The following is an 18,512-nucleotide window of genomic DNA, read 5'->3' on the forward strand; positions in this document are numbered from 1 at the left end:
TGCCATTGGGGGAATCCCTTCATCATCTTGGAGGGTGGTCCAAAGATTAGCCAAGCAAGGGAAGTTTGCAACATAAGGCCCTCAGCCCTCGTTTCACTCCGGGGCCTGAAACTCCCCAAAATTCAATTTGCGACGATTGTACATCCGTTAAGAAAAGTCCGCAAAAACTTAAAAACAGCATCAATGGAGAAGTCATACAAGTGTAAGTAACAAATAAGTTAGAAATTGTGCTACTAATGCACATGATGGCACAAACACGTCTCGTAAATATGTTTTTGTTTGGTTATATTTTGGAAATTGTAGACAAACATTTTTCTCCTCCAGAAGTTCCAGCTAGGCAGGCTAACATTAGTTAGCAAATTAATTTGCTAGCTATCATACATTAGGCGTATATTAAGAATGATATGTTTAATATTAGTAGACATAATTCTCATAATTGACTGTAGCGCATATAAAGCACCCACAAGCTACCTCAGGCTGAAAACACAATCATCGCGGGATGAACGATTGGCCAAGGGCGGTCCATTTAAAAATCATTCCTTCCTTCCTCCCTCGCCCCTTGCCCTGCAAGTGTATACTTGTCAGACGTCATGATACGTCATCAGAAGTGTCCACTTAATTTGAGGGGTGAGCGGATAGGGTGTGTCTTTTAAGTGTTTGGACCGCAGCCATGTCTGTCTATGTCCCTCTCACTCCCTTTCATCCAGTCAGCAGGGGGTGGGTTATTCTGTGTTGCCTTTTTAGATGCTCTCACTGCTCCCCTGCAGAGAGAGACCCAATGTCTTCTCTCTCTCTCTCTCTCTCTCACACCACTCTGTAGTGATTCTCTGTATCCCCCAACTCATACAATGCGGAACGAAAACACACTGACCTTTCTGTTCAGTCCACTACTTAACCATTATATGTCGAGCTCTCTCAGATGGGTCACATTTCTACCTGCAGAGAGCTGTTTTTGTGTGGACTTGAGCCCCACAGAGAAACATGCCATGTTTTGCTAATGTAGACGAGAGGAGCTTCAATCTCCCTCCAGCTACAGGGGCAATGGGTTGCTACAGAAGACGAGAGGAACTTCCATCTCCTTCCAGCTACAGTGGCAATGAGGGAGAAAATATATTCTCACCTTAAATGGTTCCCTTTATTCCTCTCTCTCATGAAGCCCTTTCTCCTTCTATCTCTTCTTTATCTCTCATTCTGCCTCTGTACTTTTTCCCTTTGGAACATGCTAGCATCTCTCTCTCATTCCCTTTGGAACATGCTAGCATCTCTCTCTCATTCCCTTTGGAACATGCTAGCATCTCTCTCACTTTCCCTTTGGAACATGCTAGCATCTCTCTCACTTTCCCTTTGGAACATGCTAGCATCTCTCTCACTTTCCCTTTGGAACATGCTAGCATCTCTCTCTCTTTCCCTTTGGAACATGCTAGCATCTCTCTCACTTTCCCTTTGGAACATGCTAGCATCTCTCTCTCTTTCCCTTTGGAACATGCTAGCATCTCTCTCACTTTCCCTTTGGAACATGCTAGCATCTCTCTCTCTTTCCCTTTGGAACATGCTAGCATCTCTCTCTTTCACCCTACTTCTCTCTCACTCTTAACCTAAAATAGACATCACCTCTCCCTTGTTTTTCTCCTCTTCTACAAATATCCGTCTGTCTTGGTATTATTTTTCAGCAGGCAGAAATGTAATTAGGGAACAGAGGGCATTAGCTGTAATGAGTTTGGCTGTGAGGCCGGGGTGGCCGATGATACAGAGGGCCTGTAGCTATAGATCGCCGCGGCGATGCAGAATGAACAATGAAGTATCATTAGAGCTGTCCCCTCACTTCCCCTGGCATACGTCTTCAATAGGGGCGATCACACACACACACACACACACACACACACACACACACACACACACACACACAGCCTTGACCGGATGCTAAGGTGCTGCTAATACTAATAATATACTCATTAATGAACGCAGACAGACAAGAGGGGAATATTGAAGTGGCTGGTTGTGCATGTGTGTGCACACATGGTTGTGCACACAGTTTCTTAGTAGGCCAATGGCCACAGTAGTCATTTCGTTGTAACATTAGTGTAGTAGAGGAGGGTAATGTGATATGTAGTTGTCTCAACCAGGATCTCTATGGACCCACCTAGCTATCTTAAGATGAATGCATTAACTGTAAGTCGCTCTGAATAAGAGCACCTGCTAAATGATAAAAATGTAAATGTACCAGAGGAACATTGTGGTGTCTAATGACCAGTAATAAGCAGACGGATCATTAGCTGTGAGTTTTAATTTTCTTCCCCTTGTTCTGCAGTGGCTTGGGTGAGGAGGTTAGAGAGAGGAGGGGTGTCTTTTATCGCAGTCTGATTTGAGGGGTTTAATAACAAGAGTTGAAACGCCACTGATAGCTTGCTTGTGGTTACTCACTCACACTGCTGATAATGTGAACTAACAGGCATCCAATCCATCAGATGACCTCTAAGATATCACATTTTATTGGTCGCATATACATGGTTAGCAGATGTTAATGTGAGTGTAGCGAAATGCTTGTGATTCTAGTTCCGACAGTGCAGTAATATCTAACAAGTAATCTTAACAGTTCCTCAACAACTACCTAATACACACAAATCAAAAAGGGGTGAATGAGAATATGTACAAATAAATATATGGATGAGCGACGGCCGAGCGGCACAGGCAAGGTGCAATAGATGGTATAAAATACAGTATATACGTATGATATGAGTAATGTAAGGTATGTAAACATTTATTTAAAGTGGCATTGTTTAAAGGGACTCGTGATCCATTTGTTAAAGTGGCCAGTGATTGGGTCTCCATGTAGGCAGCAGCCTCTCTGAGTTAGTGATTGCTGGTTAGCAGTCTGGTGGCCTTGAGATAGAAGCTGTTTTTCAGTCTCTCGGTCCCAGCTTTGATGCACCTGTACTGACCTCGCCTTCTGGATGGTAGCGGTCTGAACAGGCAGTGGCTCGAGTGGTTGTTGTCTTTGATTGATTGAAAGCAAAAAAGTATTTATAAAGCCCTTTTTACATCAGCAGATGTCACAAAGTGCTGTACAGAAACCCAGCCTAAAACCCCAAACAGCAAGCAATGCAGGTGTAGAAGCACCTTTCCTGTGACATCAGGTGCTATAGGGGTCTTGGATGGCGGGTAGTTTGCCCCCGGTGATGCGTTGTGCAGACTGCACCACCCTCTGGAGAGCCTTGCAGTTGAGGGTGGTGCAATTGCCGTACCAGGCTGTGATACAGCCTGACAGGATGTTCTCAATTGTGCATCTGTAAAAGTTAGACAGGGTTTTGGGTGACAAGTCAAATTTCTTCAGTCTCCCGAGGTTGAAGAGGCACTGTTGCGCCTTCTTCACCACACCGTTTGCGTGGGTGGACCATATCAGTTTGTCCTTGATGTGTACGCAGAGGAACTTAAAACTTTCCACTTTCTCCACTGCTGTCCCTTTAATGTGGATAGGAGGGTGCTCCCTCTGCTGTTTCCTGAAGTCCACTATCATCTCCTGTGTTTTGTTGACTTTTTGAGAAAGAGGTTGTTTTCCTGACACCACACTCCAAGTGCCCTCACCTCCTCCCTGTAGGCTGTCTCGTCGTTGTTGGGAATCAAGCCCACTACTGTTGTCATCTGCAAACTTGATGATTGAGTTGTAGGCGTGCATGGCCACGCAGTCGTGGGTGAACAAGGAGTACAGAAGGGGGCTGAGCACGCACCCTTGTGGGGCCCCAGTGTTGAGTGTCAGTGAGGTGGAAATGTTGTTTCCTACCTTCACAACCTGGGGGAGGCCCGTCAAAGTCCAGGACCCAATTGCACAGGGCGGGGTTGAGGCCCAGGGCCTCCAGCTTGATGATTAGCTTGAAGGGTACTATGGTGTTGAATGCTGAGCTGTAGTCAATGAACAGCATTCTTACATAGGTATTCCTCTTGTCCAGATGGGATTATGCAGTGTGATGGCGATTGCATCGTCTGTGGATCTGTTAGTCGGTATGCAAACTGAAGTGGGTCTAGGGTGGCCGGTGAGGTGATATGATCCTTGACTATGACAGAAGTGAGTGCTATGGGCGGTAGTCATTTAGTTCAGTTATCTATGCCTTCGTGGGTACAGGAACAATGGTGGCCATCTTGAAGCATGTGGGGACAGCAGACTGGGATAGGGAACGATTGAATATGTCTGTAAACACACCAGCCAGCTGGTCTGAGCATGCTCTGAGGACGCAGCTAGGGATGCCGTCTGGGTCAGCAGCCTTGCGACGTTCAAATGTTTTACTCACGTCGGCCACGGAGAAGGAGAGGGGGGGGCGCAGTTCTTGTTAGCGGGCCACGACGGTCGCACTCTATTATCCTTAAAGCGGGCAAAGCAGGTGTTTAGTTTGTCTGGAAGCGTGACGTCAGTGTCCGTGGCGTGGCTGATTTTCTTTTTGTAGCGTGATTTGCTGTAGACACTGTGTCTGAGCCGTTGAATTGTGACTCCACTTTGTCCCTGTACCGGCATTTCACTGGTTTGATTGCCTTGCAGAGGGAATAACTACACTGTTAATATTTGGCCATATTGCCAGTCCTCTTTCCATGGTTAAATGTGGTGGTTTGCGCTTTCAGTTTTGCGCGAATGCCGCCATCCATCCACGGTTTCTGGTTAGGGTAGGTTTTAATAGTCACAGTGGGTACAACATCTCCAATGCACTTCCTTATAAATTCACTCACCGAATCAGCGTATAGGTTGATGTTATTCCCTGAGGCTGACTGGAACATATCCCAGTCCGTGTGATCAAAACAATCTTGAAGCGTGGATTCCGATTGGTCAGACCTGTCATTGGTACATCCTGTTTGAGTTTCTGCCTATAAGATGGTAGGAGCAAGATGGTGTCGTGGTCGGATTTGCCGAATGGAGGGCAGGGGAGGGCTTTGTATGCATCGTGGAAGTTAGAGTAGCAGTGGTCGAGTGTATTACCCTCGCGCTGTGCAATCAAAATGCTGATAGAATTTAGGTAGCCTTGTTCTCAAATTTGCTTTGTTAAAATCCCCAGCTACAATAAATGCAGCCTCAGGATATATGGTTTCCAGTTTACATAGAGTCCAGTGAAGTTCCTTTAGGGCCCGCTTGGTGTCTGCTTGAGGAGGAATGTACACAGCTTTGACGATAACTGACGAGAATTCTCTTGGAAGGTAATATGGCCAGCATTTGATTGTGAGGAACTCTAGGTCGGGTGAGCAGAAGGACTTGAGTTCCTGTATGTTGTTATGATTACACCGTGAATCGTTAATCATGAAGCATACACCCCCGCCCTTCCTCTTCCCAGAGAGGTGTTTATCTCCGTTGGTGTGATGCATGGAGAAGCCCGGGATATCATCCATGTTTCCGTGAAACAGAGAATGTTACGATCTCTGATGTCTCTCTGGAAGGCAACCCTTGCTCGAATTTCGTCTACCTTGTTGTCAAGAAACTGGACATTGGCGAGTAGTATACTCGGGAGCGGTGGGCGATGTGCACTGGGGAAACAATGTAAGAAATAATACATCAAAAAACAAATACTGCATAGTTTCATAAGGATTCGAAGTGAGGCGACCATCTCTGTCGGCGCCATCTTGATATGAGTGTAAGATGAAAAAAAAATTCAAACCACCGTATTTCAAATAACCGTCTCCTATCTCATGTCTGAAATCACTCATCCAGCCCGCCGAAAGGCCTTTCTGTCTTCATGTTCTGCATCTGCGCTCACCACTCTGCTCATAACTCATTGCTACGATTTAGGTGTGTATGTATAGCAACAAAGTGATGTTTGTGCGTGCGGGTGGTGGTGGCCCCCCCAAACCCCTTTGTTCATCCCAAATTACACCCTATTCCCTATATAGTGCACTACCTTCGACCAGAGCTCAGTAGTGCACTATATAGAGAACAGGGTGACATTTGGGACTCGTCACCTGGAGCGTTGCTCCCGCTCCCCCTTCACCCGGTGGTCCGCGCTGCACATGGCCATAATGTAGCCAAATTAGATCTGGCTGTGGCTGTCCCCCTGGTTAAACTCCTACCATGACTCCTCAGCAGCTGATTGGATTTGGAGAGGCTGGAGGAGACGCTATCCAACAGAGCGATCTGCAGATAGACACTAAACCATGTTAACCAGACACTAAAGCGTGTCAGCTCAGCCAGCGAGAGCGGCCAGCAGGCACACACACATAGGGAAGCACGCGCACACACACAGTCACACTCAAACACACACACCCTGCATATTTATTTGTTTGTTGTTTTCCCCATCTCCCCTCAGCCCACCTCGTAACAGACAGTGACAGGCGTACTGAAGGCTGAGAATACGTACACACCCTCTGGGTCTTATGGACCAAGGATTTATGAATGAGGGCTGCTGATGGGAAATGTTAAAGGAAAGATGGCTCAAGCAGCAGCTAGCCACTATCTGTTTGGCAATGGATGAGGATTAGATGTTGTGACTGGCTGGGAGGAAAGAATAGTAGTTTCCTATTGGTTGAGAGCGGAGGATGAGAAGGAGGTGCTATTTTTTATTTAACCTTAACTAGGCAATTCAGTTAAGAACAAATTCTTATTTACAATGGCGGCCTACCAGAAGGCAAAAGGCCTCCTGCGGGCACTGGGGCTGGGATTAAAAAATATAGGACAAAACACACATCACGACAAGAGGGACGACACTACATAAAGAGAAACCTAAGACGACAACATAGCAATTCAGCAACACGTGATAACGCAGCATGGTAGCAACACAACATGGCAGCAGCACAACATGGTAGCAGCACAAAACATGGTACAAAAGTTATTGGACACAGACAACAGCACAAAGGGCAAGAAGGTAGAGACAATAATACATCACAAGAAGCAGCCACAACTGTCAGTAAGAGTGTCCATGATTGAGTCTTTGAATGAAGAGATGGAGATAAAACGGTCCAGTCCACCATTGCCCAGCTCGTTCGTTGCTAGCTGCAGCGAACTGAAAAGAATAGCAGCACAACATTGCTTAGAATCAAGGGCAATGGTGACATCATTTAGGACCTTTAAGTTTGCAGTGACACATCCATAACCTGAGCAGAAACCAGATTGCATACCCGAGAGATTTCTATAGACATCAAGAAAGCCAGTCCGTTGATTATTGATACGTTTTTCCAACACTTTTGATTAACAGGGCAACATAGAAATGGGCCTGTAACAGTTAGGATCAGTTTGATCTCACCCTTTAAATAAAGGACGAACTGTGGCTGCCTTCCAAGCAATGGGAACCTCCCCAGAGAGGAGAGACAGGTTAAAAAGGTCAGAGATAGGCTTGGCGATGATAGGGGCAGCAACCTTAAAGAAGAAAGGGTCTAAACCATCTGAACCAGATGTTTTTCTTGGGGTCGTTTAAGGATCTCCTTTAGCACCTCGGACTCAGTGACCGCCTGCAGGGAGAAACTTTGAAGCGGGACAGGGGGAAAAAGGGAGAAGCATCGGGGATAGTCGCATTAGAAGGGGTGGGAGATGAGGAAATGTTGGACGAGCAAGGAGGCATGGCTGAGTCAAATAGGAATCCTAACTTAATGAAGTGGTGGTTGAAGAGCTCAGACATGTGCTCCTTGTCAGTAACAACCACATCATCAACATTAAGGGACAAGGGCAGCTGTGAGTAGGAGAGTTTATTCTCCAGGTCTTTAACCGTTTTCCAGAACTTCTTGGGGTTAGAGAGAGAACTGCTCCTAAAGTAACTAACTTTGGCCTTCCAGATAGCCTTAGTGCACTTATTTGCCTGAACGGGAGCCAGTCAGCCTGAGTATGAATGTGCAGAGCGATATACCAAATGGAATTCTCTATACAGACAAGGGTCATGTTCACTAGGGCACACAACGGGAAAAGTAAATGAGGGTTTTTTTATTAGACAAGTCCAGGTAGTCCCTCCTTTTTTGAGAAAGTTTTCTTCAGTTTTGCACCTAATGAACACGACCCAGGCCAGGACAGTGTGACGTGGCCTTTGTGGGACTGCCTGTGACAGCCTGGCTCTCTGTGGCCCTCGGAGTGATTGAGTGAACATGTGAAGATGGAGAGAACATTAGAAAGATGGAGTGAGTGTGAGAAGATGGATGAGTGCTGTGGTCTGAGGCGGCGTGTGGCAGTGGCGGCACCTCTCGCCTGTCACTCTTCAAGGTTAATGACACGGTGCTGGATGGCCCTGGATGGAGTAGTCCTAGACAGCCAACTCGTGCTACCTGCCCCACACAGGACACAATGACAATGTAAGATGGTCCTGGATGAATGGAGAAGTCCTAGACAGTGTATTCACAAAGAGTCTGAGTAGTAGTTCTCGTATAGGATCAGTTTTTCTTTTTAGATCACAATGACAAAAATTATATGGACGGGGAGAACTGATCCTAGATCAGCACTCCTACTCAGACTCTTTTTTTTAATACGGGCCCTGAGAGAATGAGAATCCGTCCCAGACAGCCTGAGTTTTGACAGTGAATTTCCATCAGGGACACCAAGCTCAAGGCTCTCACTTAAAGTAACAGCCCAATGAATATCTCACTTTTTAAAAGTTAATATTCTGTTACTCATATCCAAATGAAGTTGTTGACTCGTCATATACCTGTACACACTATATGTACAAAAGTATGAGGACACCCCTTTCAATGAGTGGATTCAGCTATTTCAGTCACACCTGTTGCTGACAGGTGTATAAAATCGAGCACACAACCATGCAATCTTCATAGACAAACATTGGCAGTAGAATGGCTTTACTGAAGAGCTCAGTGACTTTTAACGTGGCACTGTCATAGGATGCCACTTTTCCAACAAGTCAGTTCATCAAATTTCTGCCCTGCTAGAGCTGCCCCGGTCAACTGTAAGTGCTGTTATTTTGAAGTGGAAACGTCTAGGAGAAACAACGGCTCAGCCGAGAAGTTGGCCGGTGAACAAAGCCAGGTCTATACAGAAATGGTTTGTCGAGATCGGTGTGGAAGAACTTGACTGGCCTGCACAGAGCCCTGACCTCAACCCCATCGAACACCTTTGGAATGAATTGGAATGCCGACTGCGAGCAAGGCCTAATCGTCTAACGTCAGTGCCCGACCTCACTAATGCGCTTGTGACTGAATGGAAGCAAGTCCCTGCAGTAATGTTCCAACATCTAGTGGAAAGCCTTCCCGGAAGAGTGGAGGCTGTTATAGCAGCAAAGGGGGGGACCAACTCCATATTAATGCCCATGATTTTGGAATGAGGTGTTCAACGAGCAGCTGTCCACATACTTTTGGTCATGTAGATTATTTGTGGCCAAAGCATAATAAATTGGAGAAAAAACACGTCAAAAACCCTACCTCAAACTTGTATCTCAAATAGACAGTTTCAGAAATGTTTGCTATTTCCTCATAGAACATGTCATCTCCCTGAGGAGGATGAGCTGGCCAATCACCGATCTACTTGCAAACTTTTAATGACCACGCCCACACCATTCTGTTGTTGGCGTACGCCAACACCATTCCAACACAGAAAATATGCATTTTAACATACATAATTTTAAAAAATGGGAAAGGAAAACTATTGCAGTCATATTCTTAGTAATTTATATGTTATATTTCATAGAAATCTGGAAACATTAGGCAGTTACTTTAATGTGTGACAATGTTTAATCATCCTCTGCCATGTGAATGAATAACATGAACTTGAATTTTTAAACACAAAAAATCAACGTTGACTCCTGGACAGGGACACTCACCCTCTTGCTTTCTCGCTCTTTCCTCCTCTCCCCTCCCACCTCTTCCCTCACCTCTGTCCCTCTAGCTAAGGCATCTTGGGAATGACGAGGTGCACATTGTGTGGTCTGAGCATTCGCGGGACTACAGGAGAGGCATCATCCCTACGGAGTTTGGAGACGTCCTCATCATCATCTACCCCATGAAGAACCACATGTACAGCATCCAGATCCTCAAGAAGCCAGAGGTGGGTTCACACAAAAAACCCAGTTTTACATCGGTTTTAATCATCACGTTGACATTAAGGTATCCTAGATCCCATTTCCTGCCATTGTTGCCTTGAGCAAGGCACTTAGGCTAACTGCTAAACTGCACTAGGGGCACCGCACAATGGCTGACCCTAGCTTCCAATCCCTCGGGATATTTTTGTGAGTTTATTAAAGCTAAAAAGACACATTTCTGTGTTTTGAAAAATTACAATTGACAATATCACAGCTATCCCTGCTGCAGTGTTATATTGTAATAATTCAATAAACCAAATCAAAACAAATGTCTTGTGGTACTCCTGCTTCCTGCTCAGTTATGTCCGGCCTAATCGGATCAACAGGATTCTTAGAATTAAATTGCGGTATGGATATGGCTAGAAGATGGGTCTGTCCCTTCAGAGTCTGGGGAAATGTGGAAAGATGGCCAGATAAGGACAGAAAATAGGTCTGGCTTTTATGAAAGTCAATTATGGCACTGAAACAATAGGTTAATTTTATAAAATAACAAAAACATTATGTTGCATTGAACATTGCATTCCCTGGGATCTGATAGACGAAAACCACTTGTCACTGTTATAGTTTTATAAAGTTTCTTATTGTTATGGCTTTATCTAATCAATAGTAACTTACGGCGTTGTTTTCTCTCTCCTCCCTCCTCCTCTCTCTCTTCCCCCCCTTCTCTCCCTCACTCTACCCCCCTCTCTCCCTCTAGGTACCATTTTTCGGGCCCCTGTTCGATGGAGCCATAGTGGATGAGAAGATCCTTCCCACCATGGTCCGGGCCACGGCTCTCAACGCCAGCAGGGCTCTTAAATCCCTCATCCCCCTTTACCAGAACTTGTATCCTTCTCCATCTTTCCATCTCCCTGCCATGGCCTGGCAGCACTCTCCAAACCACAACCCTGTCCAGCACCCTGCCTGTAGGGGGGGAGAAAAAGCCACAACACACTCGCTAACTGATCTGTTATGCCTCTCCTCACCTATGGCCATGGCTTTCACGTTAATTGTTATTTTGCACTAGCAAGGGAGATCTGTGTGTGTGTGTGTGTGTGTGTGTGTGTGTGTGTGTGTGTGTGTGTGTGTGTGTGTGTGTGTGTGTGTGTGTGTGTGTGTGTGTGTGTGTGTGTGTGTCACCTTGCTGTGGAGACAGTGGAAGGCATGTAGAATGAATCCGGCTATAGCTCCTGTCGTGTTGACTTGCTCCTGTTCTGAGGAGTGCGATAGATTGCCACACAGACCAGCTCCTCACTGCACTGCAGGCTCACAAGGCATAATGGTAGAACGGCGTCCTTCTCGCTCGATAATTATCGATGTCTCATCCCCTCCCGTGCTCATTTTCTCAACATGTAGAGCATCACATTCTGCTCGGTGCAAAGAGATGACCGCATTTTTCTCCAGCAGAGAAACGACGATCATTGCCCATCGTCTCCTCACAGTGATTCAGAGCAATTTGCTTCAGTAGCGATTAATCTCTCGCCTCACTTGGGTGACTCACACCATCGCCAGTAGCATGGCTTTTGAACTCTGTCTAGCACTAATGTTGATCATTTTGAATAGTAAAATCATTTTGGGGGGGATTAAGTAGCTTTATTTTTGCCAAATTGTTTCTATATTGTCCAATGATAATAATGCTGTTTGTAACGATGTTACAAAATGAACATAATGTTAATATGAATGTTAATGCTTCAGTATTTTATGCCTGGAGTGAGTAGAAAAACCATCCATCAGTTTCTATGCCATGTAGAAATCAAATCAAATATGTACAAAAGCACCACTTTTCCCTCTAGTCCAGTTTTCTTTTAGCTAATGATTTGTAATTTCACCTATACTTTTCTCCCCATTTCAGTCATTATTATTTTATATCTTCCTGGAAAGTGAGACTCTGGTGACCACTCAAGCTCACATGCTCCAAATCCCCACCTCTAAATTCTCTATCTACCCTTTAAATACTCTATCAACCCTCTAACCCCTGTTTAAAAAAATATATATAATAATGCTCGAAAACAAAGCAAAATATAGGGGGGTGAAAAGCGATTCTCATCTGCTATGTCCAATCTCGTGTGTGCGTGCATGCGCACAGCGCGGAGCACAGCGTGGTTCGATACTGGACTGAGCTATTGATTGGCGTGAGTTGCACCGGTCGATGGGCCTGACAGCCAGAATTACAGTAATCTGTCAATATCGACTGATGTCTTTCCAGACTACATCTTTCTCTATCTGCCTCTGTCTCCATCCCCCTCTCCTTTTTGTTTGTTTGTTTCTTATCCTTCTCTTTTCTTTTACTTCAGAAATAGAGAAGTCTTGTCTAGTCTTCCAGCAGGCAGCTAATTGAAGCCTTTTTAAGGAATGATTCATAGAAATGTTTTAAGCCATGCATGGGTCCGTGCGTGTTAAAGGAGAAGATCATTATTTTACAACTTGATAGTAGATGGTTCCTCACCCTGAATATAGTCTATGGGCCAGGAGAAACTGTAATTCATGGTTCAGTTTTCTTTAAACAGCCATTACAAACTTTTATGTTTATAAACAAAAAATATTTAACCTTTATTTAACCAGGTAGACCTGGCCAAGATGGAGCCAAGCAGTGCGACACAAACAACACAGAGTTACACATGGATAAACAAACGTACAGTCAATAACACAATAGAAAAGTCTATATACAGTGTGTGCAAATGTAGTAAGATTAGGGAGGTAAGGCAATAAATAGGCCATAGTGGCGAAATAGTTACAATTTAGCAATTAAACACTGGAGTGATAGATGTGATGAAGATGAATGTGCAAGTAGAGATACTGGGGTGCAAAGGAGCAAAAAAAATAATAACTAGGGGGATGAGGTTGTTGGGTGGGCAATTTACAGATGGGCTATGTACAGGTGCAATGATCTGTGAGCTGCTCTGACAGCTGATGCTTAAAGTTAGTAAGAGAGATATGTCTCCAGCTTCAGTGATTTTTACAATTCGTTCCAGTCATTGGCAGCAGAGCACTGGAAGGAAAGGCGGCCAAAGAAGGAATTGGCTTTGGGGGCGACCAGTGAAATATACCTGCTGGAGCGCGTGCTACGGGTGGGTGCTGCTATGGTGACCAGTGAGCTGAGATAAGGCGGGGCTTTACCTAGCAAAGACCTTATAGATGACCTGGAGCCAGTGGGTTTGGCGACGAATTTGAAGCAAGGGCCGGCCAACAAGAGCATAGAGGTCGCAGTGGTGGGTAGTATATGGGGCTTTGGTGACAAAACGGATGGCACTGTGTTAGACTACATCCAATTTGCTGAGTAGAGTGTTGGAGGCTATTTTGTAAATGACATTGCCGAAGTCAAGTGTCGGTAGGATAGTCAGTTTTACGAGGGTATGTTTGGCAGCATGAGTGAAGGATGCTTTGTTGCGAAATAGGAAGCCGATTCTAGATTTAATTTTGGATTGAAGATGCTTAATGTGAGTCTGGAAGGAGAGTTTACAGTCTAACCAGACACCTAGGTATTTGTAGTTGCCCACATATTCTAAGTCAGAACCGTCCAGAGTAGTGATGCTGGACGTGCGGGCGGGTGCGGGCAGCGATCGGTTGAAGAGCATGCATTTAGTTTTGCTTGCATTTAAGAGCAGTTGGAGGCCACGGAAGGAGTGTTGTATGACATTGAAGCTTGTCTGGGGGTTTGTTAAGTGTCCAAAGAAGGGCCAGAAGTATACAGAATGGTGTCGTCTGCATAGAGGTGGATCAGAGAATCACCAGCAGCAAGAGCAACATCATTGATGTATATAGAGAAGAGAGTCGGCCCGAGAATTGAACCCTGTGGCACCCAGTGGCGGTTCTAGACCATTTCAACTGAGGGGGCCAAGCTGGTGCCAGTTGTACTGTTAGAGGGGCCAGTTACATTAGACGTTATTGTTGTCATATCGTTTTCTTCACTGCATTGCAGGCATTAGCAGGCAAAAGACCATGTTCATAATCATTCAACAACAAAAAACTTGCAGATGCATGTGGTACGATACTGTTATGTTCCGCCTAAAGCCGTCCCTCCAGAAAATGTGTGGGTTAAATTAGTGTTCCGCGTTACCACTGTCTAATAACGGATGTAAAAAAAGAACAATAGCAAAAATTTGTTATGTAAAAATTATTTCATACTCCACATTTAGGGGGGCCACAAGGGGGTCCCCCCAGAACCGCTAGTGGTGACACCGCCATAGAGATTGCAAGAGGTCTTGAAAACAGGCCCTCCGATTTGACACACTGAACTCTATCTGAGAAGTTGTTGAGTCTGCCGATAAGAATGCGGTGATTGACAGAGTTGAAAGTCTTGGCCAGGTCGATGAATACGGCTGCACAGTATTGTCTTTTATTGACACTGATCGGTACCTAACTTCAGCTAACTTTATCCACCGCTAGCTAAAAATCTATGCAAGTGATGGGGGCATGAGAGCATGTTTAATAAAAATGTCAATCATCTGAAATCAGCTCCATATTTAGTTTGATGTTACTTAAATGCCTCCATCAGTTCCATAGATGTTTAGCTAGCGGTGGCTAAAGTTAGCTGAAGTTACCATGTATAACATTTTCTTGGCCTATAGACTATTTTCAGGGTGAGGAACCATCTATCAAGTTGTAAAATAGTGAACTTCTCCTTTAAGGAAGCTGTTCTCCAAATGCCTTCGACTCAGGGGCTTTTAGCAAGCGCTGCAGCAGAAAGAATTGAGCAGTCCCAGAAGACCAGCAACACTGAGACAGACACTGAGCGGTACCTAGTTACCTATTGATAGTGCAGCAGAGCACAGCCATTTGTGTGTGGTTACCTGTTGATAGAGCACCTCCGACAGCTCGTTATTGTACACGGAACAATGTGAACAAACAGCATTATTGATTATTATAATTGTAATGCATTATTAGTGAAATCCACTGGAAGAAACAATTTCCTGTCTTCCTCTAAGGATGATGGGTTATTTCCTGTGTTCTGCAGTTTTAGTTCTTTGGTAGCTATTGTACAGTTTACCTATGAAGTATTGATAGAATTACATATTGAATCCCAATTTATTAAATGTATTGGTCTCTGTGAGTGGACTTATTTCAGGTAGTTCTTGCCTAGAGAGAACTGTAAAATGTACCTACCTACCTACTTGCCACCACCCCTGTACCTCTCTCTCTTTCCACCCCTGTATCTCTATCCCTCTCTCTGTCTCCGTCCACCATCCACCCTGTACCTCTCTCTCTTTCCACCCCTGTATCTCTATCCCTCTCTCTATTTCTCCGTCCACCATCCACCCTGTACCTCTCTCTTTCCACCCCTGTATCTCTATCCCTCTCTCTGTCTCCGTCCACCATCCACCCTGTACCTCTCTCTCTTTCCACCCCTGTATCTCTATCCCTCTCTCTGTCTCCGTCCACCATCCACCCTGTACCTCTCTCTCTCTTTGTCCACCGACCACCCTGTATCTTTCTCTGTCCACCATCCACCCTGTACCTCTCTCTCTCTCTCCACCCCTGTATCTCTATCCCTCTCTCTGTCTCCGTCCACCATCCACCCTGTACCTCTCTCTCTCTCTTTGTCCACCGACCACCCTGTATCTTTCTCTCTCTCTGTCCACCATCCACCCTGTACCTCTCTCTTTCTCTCTCTTTGTCCACGAGCCTACCAGACAAGCTAAATGCCTTTTTATGCTCACTTCGAGGCAAGCAACACTAAAGCATGCTGTTCCGGACGACTGTGATCACACTCTTCGTAACCAATGTGAGCAAGACCTTTAAACACAAGGCCGCGGGGCCAGACGGATTACCAGGACGTGTACTCACAGCATGCGCGGATCAACTGGCAGGTGTCTTCACTGACATTTTCAACCTCTCCCTGACCGAGTCTGTAATACCTACATGTTTCAAGCAGACCACCATAGTCCCTGTGCCCAAGAAAGCAAAGGTAACCTGCCTAAATGACTACCGCCTCGTAGCACTCACGCCGGTAGCCATGAAGTGCTTTGAAAGGCTGGTCATGACCCACATCAAAACCCTAGACCCACTCCAATTCGCATACCGCACCAACAGATCCACAGATGACGCAATCTCAATCACACTCCACACTGCCCTTTTCCACCTGGACAAGAGGCACACTTACGTAAGAATACTGTTCATTGACTACAGCTCAGCATTCAACACCATAGTGCCCACTAAGCTCATCACTAAGCTAAGGACCCTGGGACTAAACACCACCTAAGTGTAGGCAACAACACATGTGCCACGCTGATCCTCAACACTGGGGCCCCTCAGGGGTGTGTGCTTAGTCCCCTCCTGTACTCCCTCTTCACCCATGACTGCGTGGACAAGCAACTCCAACACCATCATTAATTTTGCTGAGAACACAACAGTGGTAGGCCTGATCACCGACAACGATGATACATCCTATAGGGAGGAGGTCAGAGACCTGGCAGTGTGCCAGGACAACAACCTCTCCCTCAATGTGACCAAGACAAAGGAGCTGATCGTGGACTACAGGAGAAGGAGGGCCGAACAGGCTCCCATTAACATCGCCGAGGCTGTAGTGGAGCGGGTCGAGAGCTTCAAGTTCATTGGTGTCCACATCACCAACAAACTATCATGGTCCAAACACAACAAGACATTTGTGAAGAGGGTACGACAACACCTTTTCCCCCTCAGGAGACTGAAAAGATTTGGCATGGGTCCCCAGATCCTCAAAAAGTTCTACAGCTGCACCATCGAGAGCATCCTGACCGGTTGCATCACCGTCTGGTATGGCAACTGCTCGGCATCCGACCATAAGGTGTACTACAGAGGCTAGTGTTGACGGCCCAGTATATCACTGGGGCCAAGCTTCCTGCCATCCAGGACCTACAGGGCAAGAAAAAGTATGTGAACCCTTTTGAATTACCTGGATTTCTGCTAAATTGGTCATAAAATGTGATCTGATCTTCATCAGTCACAACAATAGACAAACACAGTCTGCTTAAACTAATAACACACAAACAATAATACGTTTTCATGTCATTATTAAGCACACCGTGTAAATATTCACAGTGTAGGGTGGAAAAAGTATGTGCTGGTTGACCCTCCTTTGGCAGCAATAAACTCCACCAAATGTTTTCTGTAGTTGCCGATCAGACCTGCACAACGGTCAGGAGGAATTTTGGACCATTCGTCTTTACAAAATGGTTTCAGTTCAGCAATATTCGTAGGATGTCTGGTGTGAACCGCTCTTGAGGTCATGCCACAGCAATTTAAATCGGTTTAAGGTCAGGGCTCTGACTGGGCCACTCCAGAAGGCATATTTTCTTCTGTTGAAGCCATTCTGTTGTTGATTTCTGTGTTTTGGGTCAATGTCCTGTTGCATCACCCAACTTCTGTTGAGCTTCAGTTTGCGGACAGATAGCCTTACATTCTCCTGCAAAATGTCTTGATAAACTTGGGAATTTATTTTTCTGTCGATCATAGCAAGCTGTCCAGGCCCTGAGGCAGCAAATCATCCCCAAACCATAATGCTCCCTCCACCATATTTTCAGTTGGGATGAGGTTTGGATGTTGGTGTGCTGTGCCTTTTTTTCTTCACACATAGTGTTGTGTGTTCCTTCCAAACAAGTCAACTTTAGTTTTATCTGTCCACAGAATATTTTGCCAGTAGCGCTGGAACTTCCAGATGCTCTTTTGCGAACTTCAGACGTGCAGCAATGTTTTTTTGGACTACAGTGGCTTCTTCTGTGGTGTCCTCCCATGAACACCATTCTTGTTTAGTGTTTTACGTATCGTAGACTCGTCAACAGAGATGTTAGCATGTTCCAGAGATTTCTGTAAGTCTTTTGCTGACACTCTTAACCTCATTGAGCATTCTGCGCTGTACTGTTGCAGTCATCTTTGCCGGACGGCCACTCCTAGGGAGAGTAGCAACCGTGCTGAACTTTCTCCATTTATAGACAATTTGTCTTACCGTGGACTGATGAACATCAAGGCTTTTAGAGACACTTTTGTAACCGTTTCCAGCTTTATGCAAGTCAACAATTCTTAACCTTAGGTCTTCTGAGATCTCTTTTGTTCGAGGCATGGTTCACATCAGGCAATGCTTCTTGTGAATAGCAAACTCGCATTTTGTGAGTGTTTTTTATAGAGCAGGGCAGCTCTAACCAACATCTCCAATCTGGTCTCATTGATTGGACTCCAGGTTATCTGACTCCTGACTCCAATTAGGTTTTAGAAAAGTCATTAGCCTAGGGGTTCACATACTTTTTCCAACCTACACTGTGAATGTTTAAATGGTGTATTCAATATAGACAAAAATATAATAATTTGTGTGTTATTAGTTTAAGCACACTATGTTTGTCTACTGTAGTGACTAAGATGAAGATCAGATCAAATTTTATGACCAATTTATTCAGAAATCCAGCTAATTCTAAAGGGTTCACATAGTTTTTCTTGCCGCTGTATATACTAGGCGGTGTCAGAGGAAGGACCAAAAAATTGTCAGACTCCACTCACCGAAGTCATAGACTGTTCTCTCTGCTATAGCACGGCAAGCGGTAAGTCTAGGTCCAAAAAGCTCCTTAAAACAGCTTTGACACCCAAGCCATA

At 45.2% G+C, this 18,512-nt stretch overlaps 1 protein-coding gene across 15 annotated transcripts in view; it reads left to right on the top strand.

Annotated features, from left to right (window-relative positions):
* LOC106611173 (ral GTPase-activating protein subunit alpha-1) overlaps window positions 1–18,512 on the top strand; it is a 128,657-nt gene that overhangs the window by 75,864 nt on the left and 34,281 nt on the right. For all 15 annotated transcript variants that reach the window (XR_014378742.1, XR_014378741.1, XM_082955717.1 and 12 more), the window contains 2 exons: window positions 9,782–9,940; window positions 10,672–10,799. Coding sequence is in view for 13 of the 15 variants with exons in the window: in XM_082955717.1 (XP_082811843.1) it covers window positions 9,782–9,940; window positions 10,672–10,799 (287 nt within the window). In the remaining 2 variants the exon portion in view is untranslated. The remainder of the gene's footprint in view (window positions 1–9,781; window positions 9,941–10,671; window positions 10,800–18,512) is intronic.

This window comes from Salmo salar, chromosome 09, assembly GCF_965601325.2.
Source record: "Salmo salar chromosome 09, fSalSal1, whole genome shotgun sequence".
Lineage (NCBI taxonomy): Eukaryota > Metazoa > Chordata > Actinopteri > Salmoniformes > Salmonidae > Salmo > Salmo salar.